Source organism: Artemia franciscana, chromosome 4 (assembly GCF_032884065.1).
Source record: "Artemia franciscana chromosome 4, ASM3288406v1, whole genome shotgun sequence".
Classification (NCBI taxonomy): Eukaryota; Metazoa; Arthropoda; class Branchiopoda; order Anostraca; family Artemiidae; genus Artemia; species Artemia franciscana.
In genome coordinates this window covers 16,878,219-16,902,979 of record NC_088866.1, presented here as the reverse complement: position 1 = coordinate 16,902,979, position 24,761 = coordinate 16,878,219, and the positions used below count along the sequence as shown (strand labels likewise).

The 24,761-nt window shown below is 34.3% G+C and overlaps 1 protein-coding gene across 1 annotated transcript in view; it reads right to left on the bottom strand.

The window, feature by feature from the left end:
* Window positions 1-24,761, bottom strand: part of LOC136026060 (putative leucine-rich repeat-containing protein DDB_G0290503) — a gene marked incomplete at its 3' end in the record, with an annotated part of 84,588 nt that overhangs the window by 52,402 nt on the left and 7,425 nt on the right. Inside the window, 5 exon segments of the mRNA XM_065702245.1 lie at window positions 4,258-4,476; window positions 8,248-8,387; window positions 13,571-13,679; window positions 14,847-14,902; window positions 22,371-22,429. Coding sequence (XP_065558317.1) covers window positions 4,258-4,476; window positions 8,248-8,387; window positions 13,571-13,679; window positions 14,847-14,902; window positions 22,371-22,429 — 583 coding nt within the window.

Below are 24,761 nucleotides of genomic sequence, written 5' to 3'. Positions count from 1 at the left end.
CTTAGGCCCTGCTTATCTTTGATGCATACTCACTAAATTTTGTCAAGTAAAAAACAAAATAAATCGTAATACAAAAATTCAAAAGATACTTCTTTCCAAGTGGCAAATCTGTAATTATGCTGTTTCTTTTATTTTAAAATAAAAAATAGCCTATAATATTTTACAATATATTAAAAAACCATTAGGTATTTGGTGCAACGTTTTGCGATTCAAATGTGATCAAGGGGGACAGAGGGTCCCCTTTATGTTTACCCTTGTTTTCACCATAGAGTAATCCTTAAAAAGGGAAAAATCGACAATTTCAACCATTAATAACACAACAACAACCTTAAGTGTGAGAAAAAACACTATTTTATGTGTGAAAAATTGAATTGATTCACTGATTGGCAGTGGAATACAAAAACGGGTCATGTTCACTTTTCAAGATAATGACAAAGTTAATGATAGCGAATATAAACTATACCATATCGAAATTTCAATCAAGACTAAGATTTAAGTTAGCTTAAATTATTTATAAGATTAAGAAGTTTTGAAACACAGAAATTTTATCTTAAAACAATATTCTGGGACTGAATAAACTGTAAAGCTAAAAGACCTGTAACAAAATCCTAAGTATGGACTGGATACTCTAATATCAGTTTTAAAATTCCCATCTGTATATTTTTCACAATTAAAATACACCATTATATGTTTGACTATTTCACCATTCGGTATATTTTTCATCACCAAAATTCACAATTACATATTTCACCATTTGGTGAAATATGATGAATTTGAGGTATAAAATACTCTTATTTAAATTGCCTTGGTACTTCAAAGTTACTTTTTTTTTTAAATCAGAGAAATAACGTAAAACATTTGCATGCTTTGATTTTCATATCATTCGAGCCGAACAAATTCTCTACAACACAAAAAAGAAGCTAAGAGCTCACATGGCACTTGTGACTAGGTCAGAAGAGCCAAGAGCTCATACGGTATGAGCTCTAGCAAAATTCTAAGAATAAATAGATTGCTTTAAAAGGAAAATCAGAGGCTTAATGCCTGTCAGGATTTAAAATAAGAGCTCTGAGTCACGAGGTCCTTCTAAATATCAAAATTAATTAAGATCCGATCACCCACTCGTAAGTTAAAAATACTTCAGTTTTTCTAATTCTTCCTCTCCCTTCAGCCCCCCCCCGATCGTCGAATCGGGGAAAATGACTTTGTCAAGTAAATTTGTACAGCTCCCTGACACCAATTTTAATCGTCCTAGCACGTCCAGAAGCACCAAACTCGCAAAAGCACTGAACCCAACCACCTAACTCCCCCAAAGAAAACGGATCCAGTCCGGTTACGTCAATCCCGTATCTACGACATTTATAAGCGCTTTCCAAGATTTCCGGTCCCCCCCCCCAACTCCCCAATGTCAACAGATCTGGTCAGGATTTGAAATAAGAGCTCTGAGACATGAGCGCTTTCTAAATATCAAATTTCATTAAGATCCGGTCACCTGTTCCTAAGTTAAAAATACTTCAATTTTTCTAACTTTTCCAAATTAACAACCCCCCGCTCCCCCAAAGAGAACGGATCCCAACCAATTATGTCAATCTCATATTTATAACTTGTGCTTATTCTTCCCGTCAACTTTCATCCCAATCTCTCCTTTCTAAGCGTTTTCCAAGATTTCTTTTCCCCCCTCCAACCCACTATGTCCCCGGATCCGATTCGAATTGAAAATGGAGCATCTGAGACATAAGATTCTTCTATATATGAAGTTTCATTATGATCACCCATTCGTAAGATACCTCGATTTTCACGTTTCCCAAGAATTCCGGTTTCCCCCTCAAACACCCTCCAATGTCACCGGATCTGGTCGGGATTTAAAATGAGAGTCTTAAAGCCCAAGATCCTTCTATATATCAAATTTCATTAAGATCTGATCACCCATTCGTAAGTTACAGATACCTCAGTTTTTTCTAGTTTTTCCAAATTACTTCCCCCCCAACTCCCCCAAAGAGAACAGATCCGTTTCGGTTATGTCAATCCCGTATCTAGGACTTGTGCTTATTTTTCCCACCAAGTTTCATCCCGATCCCTCCACTATAAGCATTTTCCAAGATTTTAGGTTCCACCCCCGCGACTTCCCTTCGCCTGAGCCGGTCAAGATTTAAATAAGAGCTCTGAGACATGATAGCCTTTCAAACATCAAATTCCATTAAGATCCGATCACTCCTTCGTAAGTTAAAAATACCTCATTTTTCTAATTCCTCCCCAAACTCCCCCAAAGAGAGTGGATCCGTTCCGGCTATGTTAATCACATATCTAGGACTTATGCTTATTTTTCCCACCAAGTTTCATCCTGATTCCTTCACTCTAAGTGTTTTCCAAGGTTTTAGGTTCCCCTCTCAATTCCCCAATGTCAGCAGATCCAGTCAGGATTTAAAATAAGAGCTCTGAGACACAATATCTTTCCAAACTTCAAATTTCATTAAGATCCCATCACCCGATCGTAAGTTAAAAATACTTTAATTTTTCTATTTTAACCAAATTAACCCCCCTCCCTCCCCCAGATGGCCAAATCGGGAAAATGACTAGTTCTAATTTAATCTGGTCCGGTCCCTGATACGCCTTCCAAATTTCATCGTCCTAGCTTACCTTGAAGTGCCTAAAGTAGCGAAACCGGGACAGACCGACAGAATTTGCGATCGCTATATGACACTTGGTTCATAAAAAGTGTCATAAAAATTGGTCGAGGCAAAATTAACGTTTTTTCGTCTTTTCTTGTGAAATAATACCTTAAAAAATTAGCCTGCACTTTCAAAAAGTATGTAATAGGAAAATCTGGCACGTAGATGACGAATATGAACTCGGTTCAGCGTTTTGACCATCCCGAGATATTACCCCCCCCCCCCACACACACACACACAAATACACGCGACATCAAGCGACGGGAATTGGGTCATTTCTACACAACATGGTAACTGTTTAGTAACTCAAATTTGGTAACCCAACGCGATAAGTTCTCATTAGTGAGAACATCGTTATCTCAAAGGAATCATCTAAAAGCCGAACTGGCCAATTATGACAAAAACAAAGAAAAATTTCAAAATGAAGAAACAAACGGGACTACAGCCAGTAGAAGGAGAAGACAAACTAAAACGGCTCGGATATTTCACCTGTATAGAACAAGGCGTCTTCAACGCTAAATGTAGACAAAGAATAAAGATTAATTCTAAAATAATCTATAATTTATATATATATATATATATATATATATATATATATATATATATATATATATATATATATATACTACCACAGCAGTATTTGTATACACAATTGTGAGATACTTCAATGAGAACACTGAAGCGCATGTTTGAGTCGGTAGATTTTTTACCATAATTCACCATTATATATTTCACCATTTTTTTTCTTAAGTTTTAGACTTTACTTTATTTAGGTTTTACACACTATCTAGATTTTACTTTGTTTTTCTTCTGCATTTAGCGATAAAGACGCCTTGTTTTATTTAAGTGATATATTCGCATTGTTTTAGTTTGTGTTTTCCTTCTACTAGCCGTAGTCCTTTTTGTTTCTTCATTTTGAGATTCTTTTCTCTTTTTGTTTTTTTTTTTCATTATCTCATCACCTAGTTCCTTCTATTGCGTTGATTCCAACAGTTGTTAATTGTTTTTGCCTATTTATTTTGACAGTTCCACATTACAACACAAACAAAAACGTGGTACTGCCCTAAAAACTTCATAACTTTGAAAGAACTAAAAGAAAAATCTTACAAAGCCAAGGTTTTAGAATATTAATAATCAAAAGATAATCCATAAAGAAAGAACCATAATTATCTTAGAAAGAGCCTAAGAAAACCTTAGAAAGAACCAAAAGAAAAAATATTAGAGAGATTTCAGGCATGAGCAGATCTAAGGCAGTTCAGGTAGGGCCGTATCCAAACGGGAGGAACAGCCGGGTTCCCCCCCCCCCAAAAAAAAATCTCCGACTGGTAAAAACGTGATTTTTTTTATAGAGTTTCAACATTTTTTATGTTGATGGTTTTTTTGCTTCATATTTTTTTATTTGTAATTGATTATCTTATTTTATTATTATTATTTTATTCAATACAGGGGAAAGACATTGGCTTGTTTATTATTATTATTATTATTATTTTTCATATTTCAAAGAATTTTTTGTTATGGTGTCCCAGGTACTTTAAGGTTACTTAAGAAAAAAGAAAAAAATCCGAGATATATTTAACCTTAGACTACTCACTCAGCACGGTTACTGTTTCTTGCAAGCTATTAATCTCATCTTTAAGGATTTCTTTTTCAAAATCTCTCTGTTGCATGGATTTCAACAATTTCGGTGCATCTCGAACAAAACCAGGGCGGTTTCCACTTCTAGGACTGCTGAAAACCTCGTCCAGTGGGCTCGCTTGACCAGAAACATCGGAAATACGACGGCCTGGTGTCAAATTACTATCATTATATTCTAAAAATAAAACTTTAGAATAAAATCGTAGAAAATAAAACAGAAAAAAAGAGAAATAAATGAAAAAATAAGCAGTTTCAGTGTTCTGGGTCCAAAGAAGTAAGATTCAGTGTATGTCTGGTTGTTTGTGTTTAATTCAGTACATGTTTTTTCTCCGTAATTTGCATTCTTTTAAAAGGATTTTGAAACTCATTTTGTCATGTTTATTCAAAAATATTTATTTTAATTTTTTATTGTTTTTGTAGAAAGACCTCATAATTTTAACTTTTGTGACTCTGATGATTAATTTTTGTATTTTGTCTAGCAATAAATTATTTTACTACTACTACTACTGCTAAAATAAGGTATAATAAATACCTACTCGGAAGCAAAAAGCATAACAATAGTAAAATAACCATTTACAAAATCATCCACAATCGTTGCATTTTTTTTTGTCAAACACAGAAAAATAAGTTCAACAAATTTTTTGCAAATGACATAAAAAATTATGGGTTCGCGTCTTCTCTCAGTGGCGTTAATTGGAAGCAAGATGAGAGGACCGACCCCTAAGCTTTCCCTCACCCTAGATTTTGAAAAAAAAATTTTTTTTGAGTTTTCATTGCAAAATAGTTTTTTTTGTTATTAATTTATCTAAATTGAAAAAAATTGACACCCCCATTCCACCCCCTTTCCGTTAATTAAGTCAATAACAGTAATGCCTTGCTAAAAAGAAAAGCATAAATATATTTAATTCAGTAGTATAGTAAGGGAGGAGTTGACCCCCCCCCCACGCCAAGTCGCGATGTGGAAAACTATATAATATGTACATTTTGTTAAATAGCGGCTAATTTAGCGGCTAATAATAGCGGCTAAACCTTTTTACATAAAAACAAAAAATACATATTTTGACAACCAAATACATTTTTAAGAAGCCGCTTGGACTAAGTCCATAATAAATGTACCTAATATTAAACAATTCTGAACGCTCAACGACCTAAAGAAAAGCTTTTTTTCCAGTGGATGTAAGATATTAACTTTAAACTTTTACCCTTGTTCGATTTGATCCATCTTTTTTTGTTATTAATTTTATAATCTTCCAAATCATATTATCTTAGTTTTAATCCGTTAGAGTTTCAGGATGACAAATATCTTGAATCGGCTTTTCTGTGATTTTATACCACACTTTTCTACAATGAATTGATTTTAAATACAAATTTGCCGATCACTGCCTCCCTTTTCGTATACGCGGCGGTAACCACAACATAGTAAAGGACAAACCAGGGCCCATAGTAATCAAAAATAGCCTGAAACCCCTAAAAATGGTCTCAGATGGAAACAAAAAGTCGAAATATCATTAGAATTACCTTGGCCGAAAGCTCTATATAGGAAACTTAGTTCCTTGGCTTGAACAACAAGGAAAATCCCCAGGCTTGAACAACAAGGAAAATACCCAGGCTTGAACAATAAGGAAGATCCCTTGACTTGAACAACTAGGAAAATTCCTAGGCTTGAACAACAAGAAAAAACCTCAGGCTTGAACAACAAAGAAAATCACTAGGCTTAAACAAGGAAAATCCCTAGGATTTAACATAGGGAAAACCCCTAGGCTCAAACATCTAGGAAATTCCATAGGCTTAAACAACAAGCAAAATTTCTTGACTTGAACAACGAAGACATAACCTTAAAAAACAAGAAAATTTCTAAGTTTGAACAACAAGGAAAATCCCTAGGCTTTGGGGAATTCGAATGCTATGATTGGCTGTCCAATTAAAGGCAGCCCTACAACTGCCAGGGAGAACGATGCCAATCAAGAGAAGGCTTTATTTACGGACAATAATTTATATATATAAAAATAAGTTGTCTGTGTGTGTGTGGGTCTGTCGGGTGACGTCATGTTTGTGTGTTGATCGCACTGTTCCATGCAGCAGAAATTACAATCTGTAGTTTACTCAACTAAATAGTATGTTGTGATCAAGCATATGACAAAAATGGATATATCTAAACTTTAGAAATGGCACTCTTCTACACCTGCTATGACTATCAGGATAGATGACCATCGATGGTGTATATAGCTCAAAAACCTATTTTGCCGGAACTTGTTTTATTTTTGGTGAAAATCACCAAAGTGCAAATAAACTATTAAAACTAGCACCCAGCGTTGCATTATCAGTCCAATAATACTCTAAAAACATAATAATAATAAAATAGAATGGATCCTGCAAATTGAATTTAGAAACCATTCAACCAAAATTTCAACTTTTTAGAAGTATGTTATTAACATTATCGCGCTGCAAAATCTTAATAGTAATTGTACCAGAGTGGGCTATTTAAGCAGTCAGGCCCCAAGTTTCTGAAACGTTAATGACAAATGATAACATCGAAAAGGATGATTTTGCAGATAAGACTGTTCTTCATATAGCAGAAGGGAGAGCCTTGTACGATGCACCCGAGTCAAACCTGTTTTTCTCAGAGACTGAGTTTTGAAATCGAAGTCTGAATTATCATAAATCTTAGTATCAGCATAACCGTACTGCGAAAACTTATATTTTTTTTTTTTTTTTAATAGAATTCCTTGTGTTTTAATATGGCTCTTTACGTTTCTTTGAAAAACCTCTTCTGTGGAAAACATTTCTTTTTAAATTAATTGTAAAAAATGCATACTTTTACCTTCCCAATTGTTACTAAGAATTTTCTGTTACCTCGCAGAGTAAAGTTCACAAATAATTGTTTTCAACAACTGGTAGAAAACACATTTTTGCGGAAAATTCAAATCGTGACTTTATGCGTATAAAGACTTAAAATGTACTTCAAACTACAAAGCAACTATAAAATACTAATAAAACACGATAAAATACAACAGTTATTTAAATTCATTTCTTAAATAAAGAAATATGCAATTTGACTTTAATTCAAAAATTTTTGAAATTCGCGCTGAAAATACATCACAAAGTTTCTTCAACAATATTTTTATTTGCAAAGAAAATTCTTTAGCAACCATTAGAAACAATTTTCTATAAGCTAGCGAAAAAACATCTGTTAACATAATTGTTAATAACAAATTTTTAGCTGGGACTGCGGAGACACGCCTATAATGAGGACTGGAACTGAACATGGATTTACTCTCTTAGGAAGATATAATCAGCCCAGAGTTCGACAAGAAAGATAGTAGCGCAGAAAGTTCAAACTGTCGTGGAATTATGCATCTATATGTGTCACCCCCTAGTTTTTTTTTTGTATGCGATCAAAACATTAGGACCTTTTTAAGAAAACTATTCAGGAAACATTTGTTTCAAAATGTAGCAGTGCCACCGAAAATTATTTAGGAATTTATGTACTTAAAAGAAAATATTATTTTCGTGTCAAAGATGAAAAAAACCTTGCGTCTAAAATTTGCGATTTAGAAGGCAAATCCTTATTGAATTCAGCATAGAAAATTGCAATAGGATCGTTAAAAACTCGTTACAGTAAAATCACTAAAAACATGTTATTATTTTCACTTTTGAGTTCAGAATAACTGACTTCACAAAAAAAGTAAAAAAAAACAAACAAAACAACTGAATATATACAAAAAAAATATGCATTACTTAAAATATAAAAAATATATACAACACAAAATTGAAAAATATTCAAAAAAGATATAAAACCGGAAAAATGAAAAATGGAGATAACAAAATTTCTTAGTGACGGAAATTTCTCAGTATAATTTGAAATAAAGGGTGATAACTACCCTTAGAAATGAAGTTTCCTTGAGGTGTGCTTATCAGTAGCATGTCAATATAAAAAAGAACTTACCAACTGAATCTAAAATTTCTTCAAACTCATCACGAGTCATTTTGGCACCCGTCTCGAGCAATTTTCCAAAGATTTGAGCTAGGGCTTGTTGCTGATTGTCTTCAAGCCTTTTGCAGGGTTCTTGGATTTCTCCAGATTTTCTGGAAAATAAATCCTTAAAAATTAAAATAAATCAGAAAAAGCTCAACGTTCAAAGATAGCAAGGCAGCTAAGAACTTCTGAAAGAACACTGCTTTGAACATTTAGGTAAAAAAAAAACTGTAATAGTAGCATATCTACGCATATACATGAACAGTACCAAAAACTTGTCTGGACAGACCATATCGGCCGATTTCACCTAATAGAGTAACACATTTTTCAGCAATTGCCCAAAACAGATATGAATACAACATTCACCCTCAAGGAGTCACTTTTTTGTAGCCAAGTATTGATTAAAGTGGATGGGCAAAGAGACAGCAGTCCACTTTGAATCTGAAAGCAACTTGTAGAATGTCTCTTTTCGGAGAAATTACGTTCAAAACTATTTTATAAACTTTTAAACTCTAGAAGCGGACAGCTAGCCCCCCCCCCCCCCCCGACACCTTTGAGTAAGTATCTTTGATTCTTTAGACTACCTTCTAACGTCCAAGGCCATATCCGGGGGGGGGGGGTGTTTAAAACACCTGCCCGAAATGTTTGTCCGACTCGTAAAAACGCAACAAAGCACATATAAACAATTTTTTTGTGTGTTTTTTGTCCCCCCCCCCTCCTCACATAAACAAAAAAAATACAAAACAAAATAACCCTCTCTGAACAAAAATCCTGGTTACGGCTCTGCTAACGTCAATTTAAAAACTGAAAACATAGTTCTATAGAATAAAATTTTTTACCCTGAAAACATTCATTAAAAAGCCATGAAACACATGCAAAATAGGAAAATTTTCTTATTTTCTTTTTTTTTTAGCAAGTTTACATCACTACGAAAGAAAAAGCGTAGGCAGCATCACACTTCAGGCTCAGTGAATAAATGGATCTGAAAAACTGATGATGCTGATGATAGAAGTAGTTTGTTTTTCCGTTACATGTCACAGCCACAAACTAGCCAGAGAGTCGTATTCTTCACAGATAACATAAACCTTAAGGCCAATTTGCTCAACCTTAAAGCATTGAGCTTTGAGCCATAAAGCTGAAAAACTGATGAAACCAATGATATAAGTACTTTATTTTTCTAGTGCATGTCAGAGCAGAAAACTAGTCAGAGAATTGCATGCTTCACAGAGAACATAAACTATAAGGCCAATTTGTTGAACCTTAAAACATTGAGCTTTGAGCCATAAATATTGATGAAGGCAATTTTTTTCAGTACATGCCACAGCCACAAACTAGTTGGAAAATCGTATTCTTAGCAAGGAGCATACACCTTAAGACTGATTTGTTACACCTTAAAGTATGTTTTTATTTTTTCGGTGCGTGTCACAGCCACAAACTAGCAGGGAAACCGTAGGTTTTACAGAGAAAATAAAACTCAAGGTCGATTTGTTGAGCCTTGAAGCATTGAGCCTTAAGCCATAGATCTGAAATACTCATGAACCCAATGATACAAGTATCTTATTTTGTGGGAACATGCCACAGCAACTTGTTTACGTATCTTGTATCTTGTTTACGGCTACAAATTAGTCAGAAAATCGCACGCTTTACAGAGAACATAAACTTTAAGTTCTATTTGTTGCGCCTTGAAGGACTAAGCCATAGATCTGAAATCTAATGAAGCTAATGATAAAAGTATCTTGTTTTTTTCGGTACATGTCATGGCTACAAATTAGTCTGAAAATCGGTTGCTTCATACACAATATAAACCTTAAAGCTGATTTGATTAGCCTTAAAGCATTGAGTTTCGAGCTATGGATCTGAAAGACTAATTAAGCCAATGATATAAGTATTTTATTTTTCTGGTGCATGTCATAGCCACAAACTGGTTTGAGAATCGTGTGCTTCACAGAGAATATAAGCCTTAAAGTTGATTTGTAGAGCCTTCAAGCACTGAGCCTTGAGGCTGTTGTAGCATTGAAAATAAGATTAATGTTGTAACAGCTAGCCTTTTCAGTCTGAATTTCCTTTAGCTTTTATGCTACTCGCTCCGATAAAACATAGTTGCTTTCTATTGGTACCATTACCATTTGGTAATGGTAATGGTAATGGCAATTACCATTTGGTACCATTTGTTTGCATTAGGACATGTCTTGTCAAAAATACGGCCCTTAGGTTTATTTCTTAAAGTGACAAGAATATCGAGAGAAAAAAACAGTTTACCCCCCCCCCTCTCCCAAATGGAATTTCTTAGGTGTTTTCACACCACAAAATCGCAATTATCTAAGATTTTTTCTTGGTTCTTTCATAACTTTGACTGAGAAACGTAAATGTTATTTACATTTCTCAGCTGTGTTACCTTTTTTACTAAAAATTTTACATGCATATACTTATACTATTGTTAAAATGTAATTACTGGCGTATTGTGACAACATTTTCGATTCTATTTTTTGGCATTATGCCCAGAAGACGATATAATCACGCTTGTCGGTAAAATCAAAATTGCGCACGAATACAGTGCCAATTATTTAAAGCGTTCGAAATTTCTCGAATTGAACGTTGTTTCACATAAAAATTTTGATTGATTAATCAGAATGGAGACGTAAGACACAATTTTTAAATGGAAGTTTGAGAAATCGATTTGTCTATCTGTAACTGTAATCTGACCAAAGTTAAGAAGACGAGTATTTGCAGGGAACAGTTGAAAACAGACTTATGTTCGGTAGAAACAAACCAATCTCTGGCAATTTTAATTTATCGTTTCCGAATACAAGTGTAGCCATTCATAAAATGGCTTTTAATAGACAAATGTGACTACAGTTCAGATCGGCATTATTTAGATTTATCATAAACGGAAGTGTGAAAAAAATAGAATTTTTCTTTACCAAAAAAACGTTGACTTTCATAACGTTTCGTGCTGTGCGTAAACTATGCACAATAGTATGATATTATGCTCTCATGGGGAACATTTTATATGGCACCTCGCATTGATACTTACTGCAAAAAGTAACAGAAATAGTAGAAAATAAATAACGAAATTCTTGTTGTTTTTTTACTGCCTTAATATTTCTCAGAGAAGAACCAATTAGGATCTAAAAAGTTGGAGTTATTTGTATCTAGAGAAATTCGACTCCTTCTTAGTCAAGACTTGTTGCTCAGCATTATTTTACTGGAAGAAACAGGTAGCAAAGTTTTAAAAAGCAAAGGCTATCTTATATTTCTCAGAGAAGAACCAATCAGGATCTAAAAAGGCGGAGTTGTTTTTCTCTAGAAAAATTGGACTTCCTTCTTAGTCTAGACTTGTTGCTCAGCATAAATTCAACTTAAAGATTAGTTAGCCCGGTTTTATAAAGCAGGACTATCTTATCTTTCTCAGAGAAGAACCTACCAGGATCTAAAAAGGCGGAGTTGTTTTTCTGTAGAAAAATTGGACTTCCTTCTTAGTCTAGACTTGTTGCTCAGCATAAATTCAACTTAAAGATTAGTTAGCCCGGTTTTATAAAGCAGGACTATCTTATCTTTCTCAGAGAAGAACCCACCAGGATCTAAAAAGGTGGAGTTGTTTTTCTGTAGAAAAATTGGACTTCCTTCTTAGTCTAGACTTGTTGCTCAGCATAAATTCAACTTAAAGATTAGTTAGCCCGGTTTTATAAAGCAGGACTATCTTATCTTTCTCAGAGAAGAACCCACCAGGATCTAAAAAGGTGGAGTTGTTTTTCTGTAGAAAAATTGGACTTCCTTCTTAGTCTAGAGTTGTTGCTCAGCATAATTCAACTAAAAGATTAGTTAGACCGGTTTTATAAAGCAGGACTATCTTATCTTTCTCAGAGAAGAACCTACCAGGATCTAAAAAGGTGGAGTTGTTTTTCTCTAGAAAAATTGGACTTCCTTCTTAGTCTAGACTTGTTGCTCAGCATAAATTCAACTTAAAGATTAGTTAGCCCGGTTTTATAAAGCAGGACTATCTTATCTTTCTCAGAGAAGAACCCACCAGGATCTAAAAAGGTGGAGTTGTTTTTCTCTAGAAAAATTGGACTTCCTTCTTAGTCTAGACTTGTTGCTCAGCATAAATTCAACTTAAAGATTAGTTAGCCCGGTTTTATAAAGCAGGACTATCTTATCTTTCTCAGAGAAGAACCTACCAGGATCTAAAAAGGTGGAGTTGTTTTTCTGTAGAAAAATTGGAGTTCCTTCTTAGTCTAGACTTGTTGCTCAGCATAAATTCAACTTAAAGATTAGTTAGCCCGGTTTTATAAAGCAGGACTATCTTATCTTTCTCAAAGAAGAACCCACCAGGATCTAAAAAGGTGGAGTTGTTTTTCTGTAGAAAAATTGGACTTCCTTCTTAGTCTAGACTTGTTGCTCAGCATAAATTCAACTTAAAGATTAGTTAGCCCGGTTTTATAAAGCAGGACTATCTTATCTTTCTCAGAGAAGAACCCACCAGGATCTAAAAAGATGGAGTTGTTTTTCTATAGAAAAATTGGACTTCCTTCTTAGTCTAGAGTTGTTGCTCAGCATAATTCAACTAAAAGATTAGTTAGACCGGTTTTAAAAAGCAGAACAATCTTTCTCTCCAAAACTAAGGAATATTGCAATTGGCTTATGATTATAGGTCACAAAAATATGCGTTCCCAATAGCTCAAGAAAAAAAATTCAATAAAAACAGAAATATACTAAAGCTATAAACATGTCGAACCGAAATTAAAATTATAAAATGATGGACAAGCTGTCAACAGTTATAAGTTCGTTTGTATTGTACCTCTTCTCTCCATGACATCTCAATAAGACATTTGCCTACTACGTTCAGCCAGAATGATAAGACTGAAATCAGGTAAAAACATAGATTGGGAACTTGTCCTTTTCTCTAAATATCGATATCTCTAATATTTTCTCAATAATTCCACATAATTTGCTGATTCTACGTACTTTCATTTTTGCACCAATCCCAAAACAAAACATATTGTCCTAGTTCCTCTAATAAAGGTTCTATTATTTTTCATCCTTTAAATGCTTACAAGCTTTTAGCTTACTAGTTATTGGATGAATAAATAAATAAACAAAAATAAATTTTCGCGAACTATCTCAATATGTAATGAAGTCGCGTCTTCATTTGCGCTTGTGCACCCAAACTATCAGCCCAGGACACACATAGTCTCCTCCTCACAGTTGCAAAAGATCAGGTTCATGTCTTGGCCCATACTTCCAAATAAAGTAAAAAAATAAAAAATGAGAAGAAACGGAATAATTTACTTACAGATTTACTGTCAATACAAAAAGAGTCAGTGTAGCAACTTTTGTCAAATATAACGTTTCATCTTTTGCGCTCTCATTGTGAATTAACTCCTTGATATTCAAAAAATATTCTGAAAAAAAAATACTAAGCAGTGAAAACCAGCATGCCCTCTATTATAGTAGGGAAAGTGAAAAATTCACTTCAATACTGAAGAGAAAGATGGATGGAAGAGGAAAGTGAGAGAGAGAACAAAGAAGTACACACAAATCACTAAAAATACGACGCTTCAAAAAGCAGTTTTAGTCGTTTGATTGCTATCTATTACAGATCCTTGTCAACAGCATCAATACTGCTGCAACAAGTAGCCTATGGAAAATAATTTATTTAAATGTAAAAATTTTGGCAACGTAACCTAAGACTGTCCAGTGCTCATACAAAAATTCGGCCTTATTTCCTTAACAAATATAATTATTAATTATGCAGTATTAGTTGTTAGATATTTTGTTACCTAATTCTAGAAATAACACACACATGTTTGGATCATGACATGTTTTATTAGTACATTCGGTCTCTTTTGAGTTTTATATTTAGCGGCACTTCAACAATTGTATATAATTATAATTTATTTACCAAAATAAATTGGTCTGCAAAAGGTTATAGTGGAGCAAGGGAAAAGACAAAGGAAAAAATTAAACACACCAATAAAAAGAAACATTTAATATTTTTGGAGAAAAACGTCATCTATTCAGTATTGCTTTTATCACAGACTTCTCACGAATTCTTCACCACTCTTTGACTGAATTCGTAATTTTTCGAGACGGGAATCGCGAAGCCGCTTAGGAATAAACAATAGAAACTTCGCGTATCTAAAATAGCACCTATTGATTTTATCAGTGTCACTCTCGGCAAGTAGATTAGACGCACCGGAGATGTAAATAACGTGAGGTTGGCACACCGAACAATAAATTGAAGCAAGCGATTTCCTGGACTATCGTTCCCGATTTAGAACAGCAGTCCTGTAAGCACGTTCAATGGCAATGGTTGTGTACTGCACAATACATCTATGAAAACTATTGTGCATTTGAAAGGAAGTAGAGGCCACGGACTGGCCACAAAAAAGGCTAATTGACGAGTAAAGTAATAGTGAAATTTCTGAATTTTGTTAGCTTATTTTTAATTGTTTACTTGATAATTTTTTTTAAATTATATCTTGTACACCAGGCTATGGAAATCTAAAAAATTAAATCTTGCGAAAAAAGAGATTATGCAAGTACCATAAAAGAAAACTCTGACTTACGAGCTAGAAATGTTTCTGCTTCTTCAGGAGTAAACGGGTGACTTGTAACATCTAATCTAAAATAAGTATAAACATGTAAATAAGTAAAAAAAAAAAGAGAGCAAAAGGCCTTATTTTGCGATAAACAATGAAGTGTCCCATTTTAGTTGGGTTTTTAAATGTGATAGTTCCATTTTTTTCGAAATTTGGGTATTTGGGACTTTTAAAAAACAGGATGATTTCGTAGGATGTTGCCTAGCACAAGTAATATACTAAATTAAACAATTAAACAACCTTGATTCTTGTGCATGCAGGTCTTACATAAATGTTTGTTTGAAAACTTAAGTTGAGCAAGTGTTGTAGTCCAAAACACCACAAATAAAAAAAAGGACGTTTTTTGGGACGCTTAGGGAAAAGAGGAAATACTTGCAGCGTAAAACTACTTCCCCGAAGGTTTCCCTTAAAGAATGAAAGAGAGGAAGGAGCCTTTCTTGGTGCCCGTGGGGATAGCAGGCACAAGTGGCGACCAACTACTGCAAGTTTAAACAATTGTAAAGCCCCTGGCCGACCATGTGGCAGGGTATTTTGAGGAATACACCACCGGTATTGTATGGACCAATAATAGCTTCCAATATCATGTCAAGAAGGGAGGATAAAGGTTAAGCCCACTAAATATATGAAGTACCGACCGTGGTACAAGAAAACATCCCTTGAGGAGCAGTTCATGGTGGGAGAAAGAAGCCTTCTTGCTAGTGCTGGTTCTTAGAATAACTGCCACTCCCACTGATGGCTGGCGAATGCTGGGTGACTTCCCATATCTTTCGAAACACAAGGTTTGCTTATGCAACCTGTATGACACATTGACACTACCAAGGAAGACTCTTCTAAAGAGTAAAAAAAAGAGATAGGCAAGTCTTATCTTAAAATTCGACACCAGAGAAGGCACAATTTCTTTAGCGGCATTTTTTTTGTAGAGGGCGGGGAAGAATGAATGAACCTTCGTGGCCGAGGCCTCGACTCAGTTTGGAACCTCACCTATTATAATGCAATAGTTCGTGGCAACAAACCCTAAAAGTAAGGAGCGACTCGGCTCAATAGTTACCAAAACTCTAAAAAACGAAATTTTGATAACAATAGATACATCAAATCAGTTGACTTTTTACGCTGATTTCAAATATATTAAGTTCATTAAATTCATCAAAAACTACAAGCCTAATAAAATTTGCATGATGTTCCAAAAAGGAGGAAAAAACCCATAAAGCTAAGTGATCTTAACGAAATACACACCATAAGATTCAACATATATGATAAGCCTAGTTTCAAGCTCAAGCCTAGAGGTTTCAAGCTTTTATCTACTAAAATGAGGATTCTTTTTATTTCTAACAAAGCTAAAATAAAATGGGAAGGCTGCCAAAGTTAAAAAAAGAATGGAAGGAGGCCTGGTTACCCTCCAACCACTTTTTAACATCCCTTCCAACACACCCTGAGAGTTTAAAATTAGTACCCTCAGACGTTTTTGTGATATTGCAGATAAATCTTTTTGATAAACACAATGCACATTGCATCTTTAGATTTAGTTTAACATGCCCCTTAACATTTCTTTAAGTTTCACAATAATACCCTTATCGTTTTAGAACACAACTATAATCAAACACCCCCCTTTTTTCTAATGATAAATCCCACATATAGAAAAGCGCAAATTGCATAGTTTACAATCCTTACCCTGGGCGCTGTGGAGGAATTGCGTCCCCTGATACATAGTTACTAGACCTTTTGACTATTTTGAACAAAATCGCTTTTTGTTCCAAAAAAATTCTAAGTTAAAAAAGAAAATGTCACTACACACATTATTTGTCTAATAGGAAAAATCACGACTAACGCAACTGTTTCATCTTCATTTCGAGAATATCGTAAGTGAATTCATTTGTTTTAAGTATATTTTATGTCAGTTTAAGATATGAAAAAAGTTGAAAATTTTCTAAGTCAAAAAGAAATTTAAAGTTAAAAAAACAATAAATAAAGTTGAAAAAATTAACTATTAAAAAGGGGGAGCAAAAAGCTTGGGAGAGGGGCATTGACGGCCTTGGAGGTTGGGTCACGGACGACCAAGGGCTGTCGTATCATTGGTTAAAATGTATACGACTTTATTGATTTCAAATTTATGCATACCCCAATGGTTAACAATATTTTCAAAGAACCAAAAATTTATTCATATAATCGTCACGACTTGAATATTAAGTATTATAATAACTGGACATTACTTTTATTCAGTGAAGATCGAATATTTGCTAATCATGTCCTGACAGGAATACGTAGGTCATTCTCCCATAAGGATCAGATACCTGTCTGGATGGCTGGTTATATAAGTAGGTCAATGCTCTAGTTTAGCATAGTCCATCTACAGTGCCCAAATAAGGGTGTAAGTTCAGCACCTGTTACAACATCAGTACTCAAGGCTAAGAATATTTAAGAGAAAATTTGAGGAAATACTGAGGAAAAAGACAAACTGAATCAAATCATACTATGTGCATACAGATTGTCAAATGAGCATATCAGCATTATCTCTGGAATGGCTTACCGTTTCAACCAAAAGCTAATATTACCGTTTGATCAAAAAAGCAATATGTGCATGCTGCTACTGCTGTTAATACTGCTGCCGCTATTATTATTACTACTACTAATGCAACACAACTACTGCTGCTACTACCACTACTACTATGATATTAGTACTATGGAGGCTAAAAGTGTGAAGGTGGAAACTTGAGAATATTGAGCTAAATCAAAACACAGCATGTGCATGGACATTATCAGAAGGGCATATCTCAGGAGTGGACTGGGGTTTTAAGTTGGAATTTTCAGGGATTGCTTAAAGGAAAAGATCCACTGACCAAATGACAATATTTGTACGCTACTACAAATGCTACAACAACTGCTACCACTACTACTACTACTCAGAGTACTACTTCTGTTCCCACTACTACTAAAGGTACGAGTATAAAGATGAAGGTTTCAGGATGCAATGAGGGGGAAGCTGATCTAAATTCAAACCCACTATGAAAATACAGTTTATAGGAAGGGCATATTGACAATATCATAGCAAACGCTAATTGCATTTAATTGAAACTTCTAGGGCTTGATGAGGGGTATGTTCAACTGACCAAAGGGAAATATGTTAATGCTATTGCTGCTGATAGTACTGATGCTATTACAGTTAATTCTGCTACTGTGAATATTGTTACAACTATGGCTAAGGGTATGAAGGTGAAAATTTTAGCAAATATAGAAGGGGGAAGTTGAACTGATTCACATGACGCTGTCTGCATGCAGATCGTCAAAAAAAGTGTATGAGCAATATCTTAAGAATGGCAAGGTGAGTAAAGTTGAAACTTACAAGGCTTATTGTGAGGGATATTGAACTAACCAAAAGGCAACATTTGCGTCTTCCTACTACTAAAGCTAAGGTCACTACTACTGATTCTACTGGTACTACACCTGCTGTTACCACTGTTAGAGCTCGTTCTACTATTACTGCTACCAAAGCTAAGGATATTAAGGCAAGCATTCTAGGGAATATTGAAACAGGGTTGAACTAAATCAAAACACACTATGTGCATACAGCTTTTCAAGAAGAATGATCAGGAATACATTAGGAACAGTTTATGTTATTAAATTGAAACTTTCAGCGCATGTCTAGGGGGATGTTGAACCAAAGGTGCTATGTGCATAGTGCTACTAATGGAACTACAACTGCTACAACTATTGCTGCTACTGAAGTTAAGGGTATTAAGATGAAACTTTCAAGGAATGTATAGGCAGACGTTGAACTAATAATAAAAAACTAAAATGATGTAAATTTTCAACAGAGTGCAACAACAATATCTCAAGAACGAATTACATTATTAGATTGAAACTTTCCGGGCATGATGTGGTGGATTTTGAAGTAACCAAAAGGCACTATATGGATACTACTAATACTACAACTACAATGGTTGTAACTAATAAGGCTAGGGGTATTAAGGTTAAACTTTTAGGGCACGGTATGTTTAGGGGGAATTTCAGTGAAACAATAAAAACTTTATGCATGAAGGTTTTCAAAAAGGCATATAAGCAATATCATAGGCAGCACAGCGCTATCATAAAAACTTTCAAAGGAGCTCATTCAATTGGATTTTAAAAGTTCTAGTCTTCTTTTAAGAGTCAAAAGTGATTGGAGGGCAGCCCCCTTCCAATCCCACTAATTTTCCAAACATTCCAACAATAATTTTGTGATAGTCATTTTGCTCCACAAAGTTGAAAAGTCCGCTAACTATGTCTCTGGGGACGTCAACCAACCACAGTCCTCTTAGCAAATTATGCAGGCTGTTATTATGCAATTTGCCACTTGTTTATATATAGTATTTGTTATTGGGAAAAAGGGCATATTTATCTTTGGTGTTGAAAAGGATCAAGCACAGTCAAGCAAAGCTTTCAAAGAATGTTGGGGGAATGCTGAACTAAATCATAACATCATATTTACATGCAGGTTGTCAAAAGAGGAAACTCAGGAATGACTTTGAGTATAGGGTTGAAACTTTAAGGGACTGATTACGGGGATTTCAATTGACCTCAGGCTTGTCGAGGGAGATGTTAAACTAATAAAAGACACGATGTGCATGTTACCACTATTGTTACTATGACGACTGCAACAACTACTTGTTCTGAGATTAATCATACTAAGGTGAAACTTTCAGGGAAAAATTTTTTTTTGGAGGGGGGTGTTGAAGCAAATCAAAATACACCGTGTACATTCAGGCTGACAAAAGGATTGATGGGCAATTTCTCAGGAATTGCTTAGAGTAGTAGGCTGAAACATTCATGGCGCGTTGAGAGGGATACTGAAAAATCCAAAAGGCACTGTAAATACTGATTCTGCTACTCTGCTGCTACTAATACCATTACTGCTACGATTACTACTACTACTGAGAATCAGGATAAGATGCTGAAACTTTCAGGGAACGTCGAAACAGATAAAAACACTCTATATAAGCAGGTTGTCAAAGGTCAACAGTAAAATGTGTATACTACTGCTACGACTGGTATTACTACAACTACTACTAGTACTACTGAAGCTAAGAATATTACAATGAAACTTTAAGGGAATGTTGTGGGGAATATTGGGCTCAATCAAAACATATTGAGTGTATCCAGGTTATCATCAGTACAAATCAGAAATATCTAAGAAACAAATCAAAGTCTAATGTTGAAGTTATTAGAGCATGAGGAGGGATGTTGTACTAGACCAAAAAGGGACAATGTGAATACCATTGCTGCTTACTACTAATACTGCTACTGCAATCACTAGTACTGCTCCTATTACTTCTGCTGTTACTAATGCTAGGGACTAGGATCTAAAGGGTACATCCTATGCCCTAGAATAAGGTATGAAGAAGAAACTTTCACGGAAAGTTTCTGATGCTTTAAACTAAATCAAAAGGTGCTATGTGTATGTTGGTTGACAATAAGACGTCTCAGCAATATCTCAAGAACGATTGAGGGTATTAAGTTGAAACTTTCAGAGCTACTACTATTATTACTTCTGCTCTTACTATTGAACTAAATCAAAAGAGAGTAAGTGCAAGCAGGTTGTCAAAACAACATATACATAATCACCTGACTAAATTTTCCATTCATTCAGGCGGTTCGTCTCAAAAATTAGTATGCTGTAAAAGGCAATATGGTTCAGATTATGCCCAGTGATGGTCTGTATTTAAAATCATGTGCACACCAGTTGGTGTGCAACGCACAGCAAAAGAGATCTTCACAAGGCAAAAGGATGCATGGCAAAGCAGAATCGTCTTCTTACTTTCTTTTTAAGATTCTCTAATATGGCAGATAAGTAAACATGTTCATCACCAGGGAGAGTAGTCAACCATGAGGTGCCTATATATACAGAGGTGCAGAGTTGCCAACCATGATATTTTTTTTTTAGGATAAAATTTATCTTCTTCTTCCTGTTTAATTATTGAAGACACTAATGCGAAATTTCCATGAAATTCCAGGCACTGTGACAGTTGGGATTGAACCCATGGCGCTGTGCTGTCATGCACAGATCAATCATATCTGCAACCAAGTGGTTTCAATATCTTTCTCCTTATTTCACTTGTTTGGATTATTATTGAGACGCTTCTACATATTTTCATCACCAGACCATATGGGTAGCTGTTGCAGCTGAGATCCAACTCATGGTCCCCTATTGTGAAGAAGAAATCAACCATACTGCGCATCAGTGGGAGCATATGATGCTTCTAGTTGTACAATATGTGGGGGAGAGTTGACAGCCCCATAATTGCCATTTGGTTTTCTCATGTACATAAATCCCTGAAAGCGTATAGGTTGGATAGCTTGGACAGAGAATGTATTATGAAATGGAAAGTTTGAGTAGAGAGGGGATTTGTGTTTAATTACAGTTCATTATTACATAATAACATTTTACATTATATAATAATGACTTTACCCCCTTGGAAATCAAACAAGGTGACTTCACAGACCATAATTCATACAGAACCCATTAAAATGATATTTCAGCCCTTTAATGGTGAACACATTGAAATTAAGAAAATCCCTATTGAACAGAAAGACGATTTGGATAATTTGTATTACCTCTACTGAACGATAACAGGAGATGGGTACACCTAGGGTTTTATGTAAACAAGCAGGTTCAATCTCAACAAGGCACTGGTTTCATCAATGTGCCAAGACATTCCATGTCTGTAAATTTTACGTACAGAAGATAAATGGATAAAAAAGGTATACATCTTTACGGTCCCCATATTGTCATCTCTCAAAAACAAAATAAATGAAAATATCATGAAGAAATTTTGAAAAAGAGAGAAAACCAAAGAAAGGGAGAGAAACCCAGATATATTTTGGTTACAAATGGTCTGTACTGATGCATATGTGGACTGAGAAGTTGGCTGCAACAAAAAGAGGAAATTTATTTGAGAAATATGGAAAAAATTTTCAGAAGATGGGATTCCAAGGGGAGACTAAATGGAATTTGAAAAATCTTTCACACTTACTATCCAAATTTATTGTTCAATTTTTTTAAAAATTTTCTATCATTGGGCCTTTTACTATTAACCTATAAATAGGGTTTGAAAATTTACGTGCATTCACTATTTGTTAAATTTTATTAAACATCTTCCTTTTATCAGCCTTTAACTATTAGCATTTAAATGGAGTTTTAAAAATTCTATACATACTCTATCCAAATTTATTGTTCAATTTTATTACAAATTTTATTTCATCAGCCATTTCAACTAGAATTAAAGCCTCTATCATAGTTTTCTAAACAAATGCATAGAAAAGGAGCAGCTCAGCAGGTAGAATAATTAAACTCAGCTCTTAATTTTTTCTTTTGAAGTTTGTTATTAAAACATTATAATAAAAAAATTAGGGCATTAGAACCAAAACCAGCAATGCGTCTTCTTTATCAGTTATTTTTCAATTTAACCACTTATTGAAACTGTAAGAATAACAGAAATAATAAGTCCAATTTTAACTTACAAGCTCAGGATATCATCAACTTTTTCCAAATAAGTTGCCTTGCTTGACACCTCACTGACCTAAATTATTGAAAATCAAATGAAATAAAAGTTTTAAAACATTAATTTCAAAATATCACCAAAAAACAATCTACTTTATACAACTAAAGTTCCTTAAACTCCCAGCTAATCACTAATCTGTAAATATACACACGATGTTATTACCTGAAGCATACAATTCTCTAGAGGATTTCTATTAATAGGGTTAGTTGGTTTCTGCTCATCAGAGTAAATATACGTTTTTTTTTTCGTGCTTGATACCTGAAGGCAAGCAAATATTACATATGGTTTTAAGAAGGAGTATACAGAAAATAGCTTTAATAAAACATAGGAAGAAGGGAAGAGGGTTATTTCTCCCTTTTGAGCAGAATATACCTCCAAGACAAGGCTAAACTTATTTATTCATCTCTAATTATGGGTATTGGCTATTTTATATTCACAAAATTCTATTCTAATAACAATACCAACCATAAAATGGTAACATATAACCAGCCAATGAGTCCCCCCCCCCCAAAAAAAAAAAGCTTGGCTAGTAAAACCTGAGCCTACAATTTCATCTTTCTCAAAGACTGAAATTTGAAGTGAATAAACACAATTTGTATGTTAGAGCATGCCTATAAAAAGAAAAGAAAACAACAAATTTTAGAAGAAACAAAGTAATTTAGCTCTTAGTGGAATGCTGTATTTCGACTGATATAATTTTTACAAGAATCCTACCTACAGCCAGCACAGTAAGTTTATATAGCAGAACATAAACATGTTCTGAGACAACACTGGATATACATGAGATTTTTACAAAAAAAAGACAAAGAAAACTAAATAATTAATAAACCAAACAAGGATAATATTCAAACAGTGTCAAAAAGAAAGACAAAGCAGATATTTCAGCAAAGACTGTCATTATATTGTCGTCAGAGCTCAAAAAAAAGAAGGATATATATATATATATATATATATATATATATATATATATATATATATATATATGTTTATACTATCTTTATAAATGAGATATAATTGTATGTATATTTATGTATTTTTTCTTGAAAACAGCACAATATTTTTTCGGAAAAATTGGTACCTTGGGATATTCTCGCATTAAAAAAAAAAACGATCTAGATAGGTCAGAACTCTGAGAAGATTTGTTAAGGGCCTTAATTTAATTTTTGCAAATGATTTCATGAACTATGTTAATACATCATATAAGCATTTTCTTAAATGCCATGTATAGCATAAATAAGATTGTTGAGTTTCCAACACATTAGCTATTTATATAATATAATGTCTGTTGGAAGGCCCAAAAAACGAAAATTTGCTGTTGCAGTTACTATAAATGATGATTCCCTGGAACCAACACCTGAACTATCAAACGTAATAAGATGTGAAAATCAACAACCTTGACCATGTAGCTAAAGCAAAGGCCACTGCAAAATTGTCTGAAGTAATGCAACACTGAGCATGTGAGCAAGTCAAAAATGAAGAGCAAATACACATGTAGTTAGAGGAACAATGGCAGCACGTCAAAAATAAAATAAAGAGCAAAGACACATGCAGTTAGAAGACATGCAACACCAAACACATGAGCATATCAATGAAAACCAACCTGGACAGCAAGAATCAAAATGTGTAAAAATTGAAAATGATAGCAATGATGATTGATTTTCAATTTTGGCATGGATAAGGACATCAATGCCTACCATACCTTTGAAAATCAAAAGCCTCCACTAGATAAATTGTTGGAAGAAAAAGTTCTTGTTCCACTACTTGAACAATTAAAAGAAACAAAGGTTTGGCAATATGTCTTTCATAATGACAAATGACAAGCCAAGGCAAAAGAAGAAGTTTTTGTCCCACCACCTGAACAATTAAAAGAATTACCCTATAAACACTTTTTTTGGCCATCTAGGTGGTAAGTACCTTTTCCTTAGAATAATTTCTTAGCCAACAACATGAAAAGAAAACAGAAAACATACCATTCTCAGTCCATTGACCCCTTGAAAATTGACAGTATGTGCTTTTGACAAAAACACTACAGCAAAAGAGGCACAAATTCTTATACTCATAATAAAAACGAGTTATCAAGAAGGATGGTGGCTCCAATAATTCTGGCTGAGAAATCTTTTTTCACACATTGGGAAAGCAAGGCATTTGAAGCTGATGTGCTTCTTTTGTAGAAGGCATGCTTCGGTTATGAGTGGTTGCTAAACAGTGAATCTGTTATAAGAATATATGTTGCTTATTTTTTTATTCAAAAATTGAGGAAGCCATAGGCTTGTTTGATACATTCCAATAGCATAAGAACTAATGCAAACAACCCTTCTAAAAACGAGGTTTTTCAATTCTTAAAATGGAG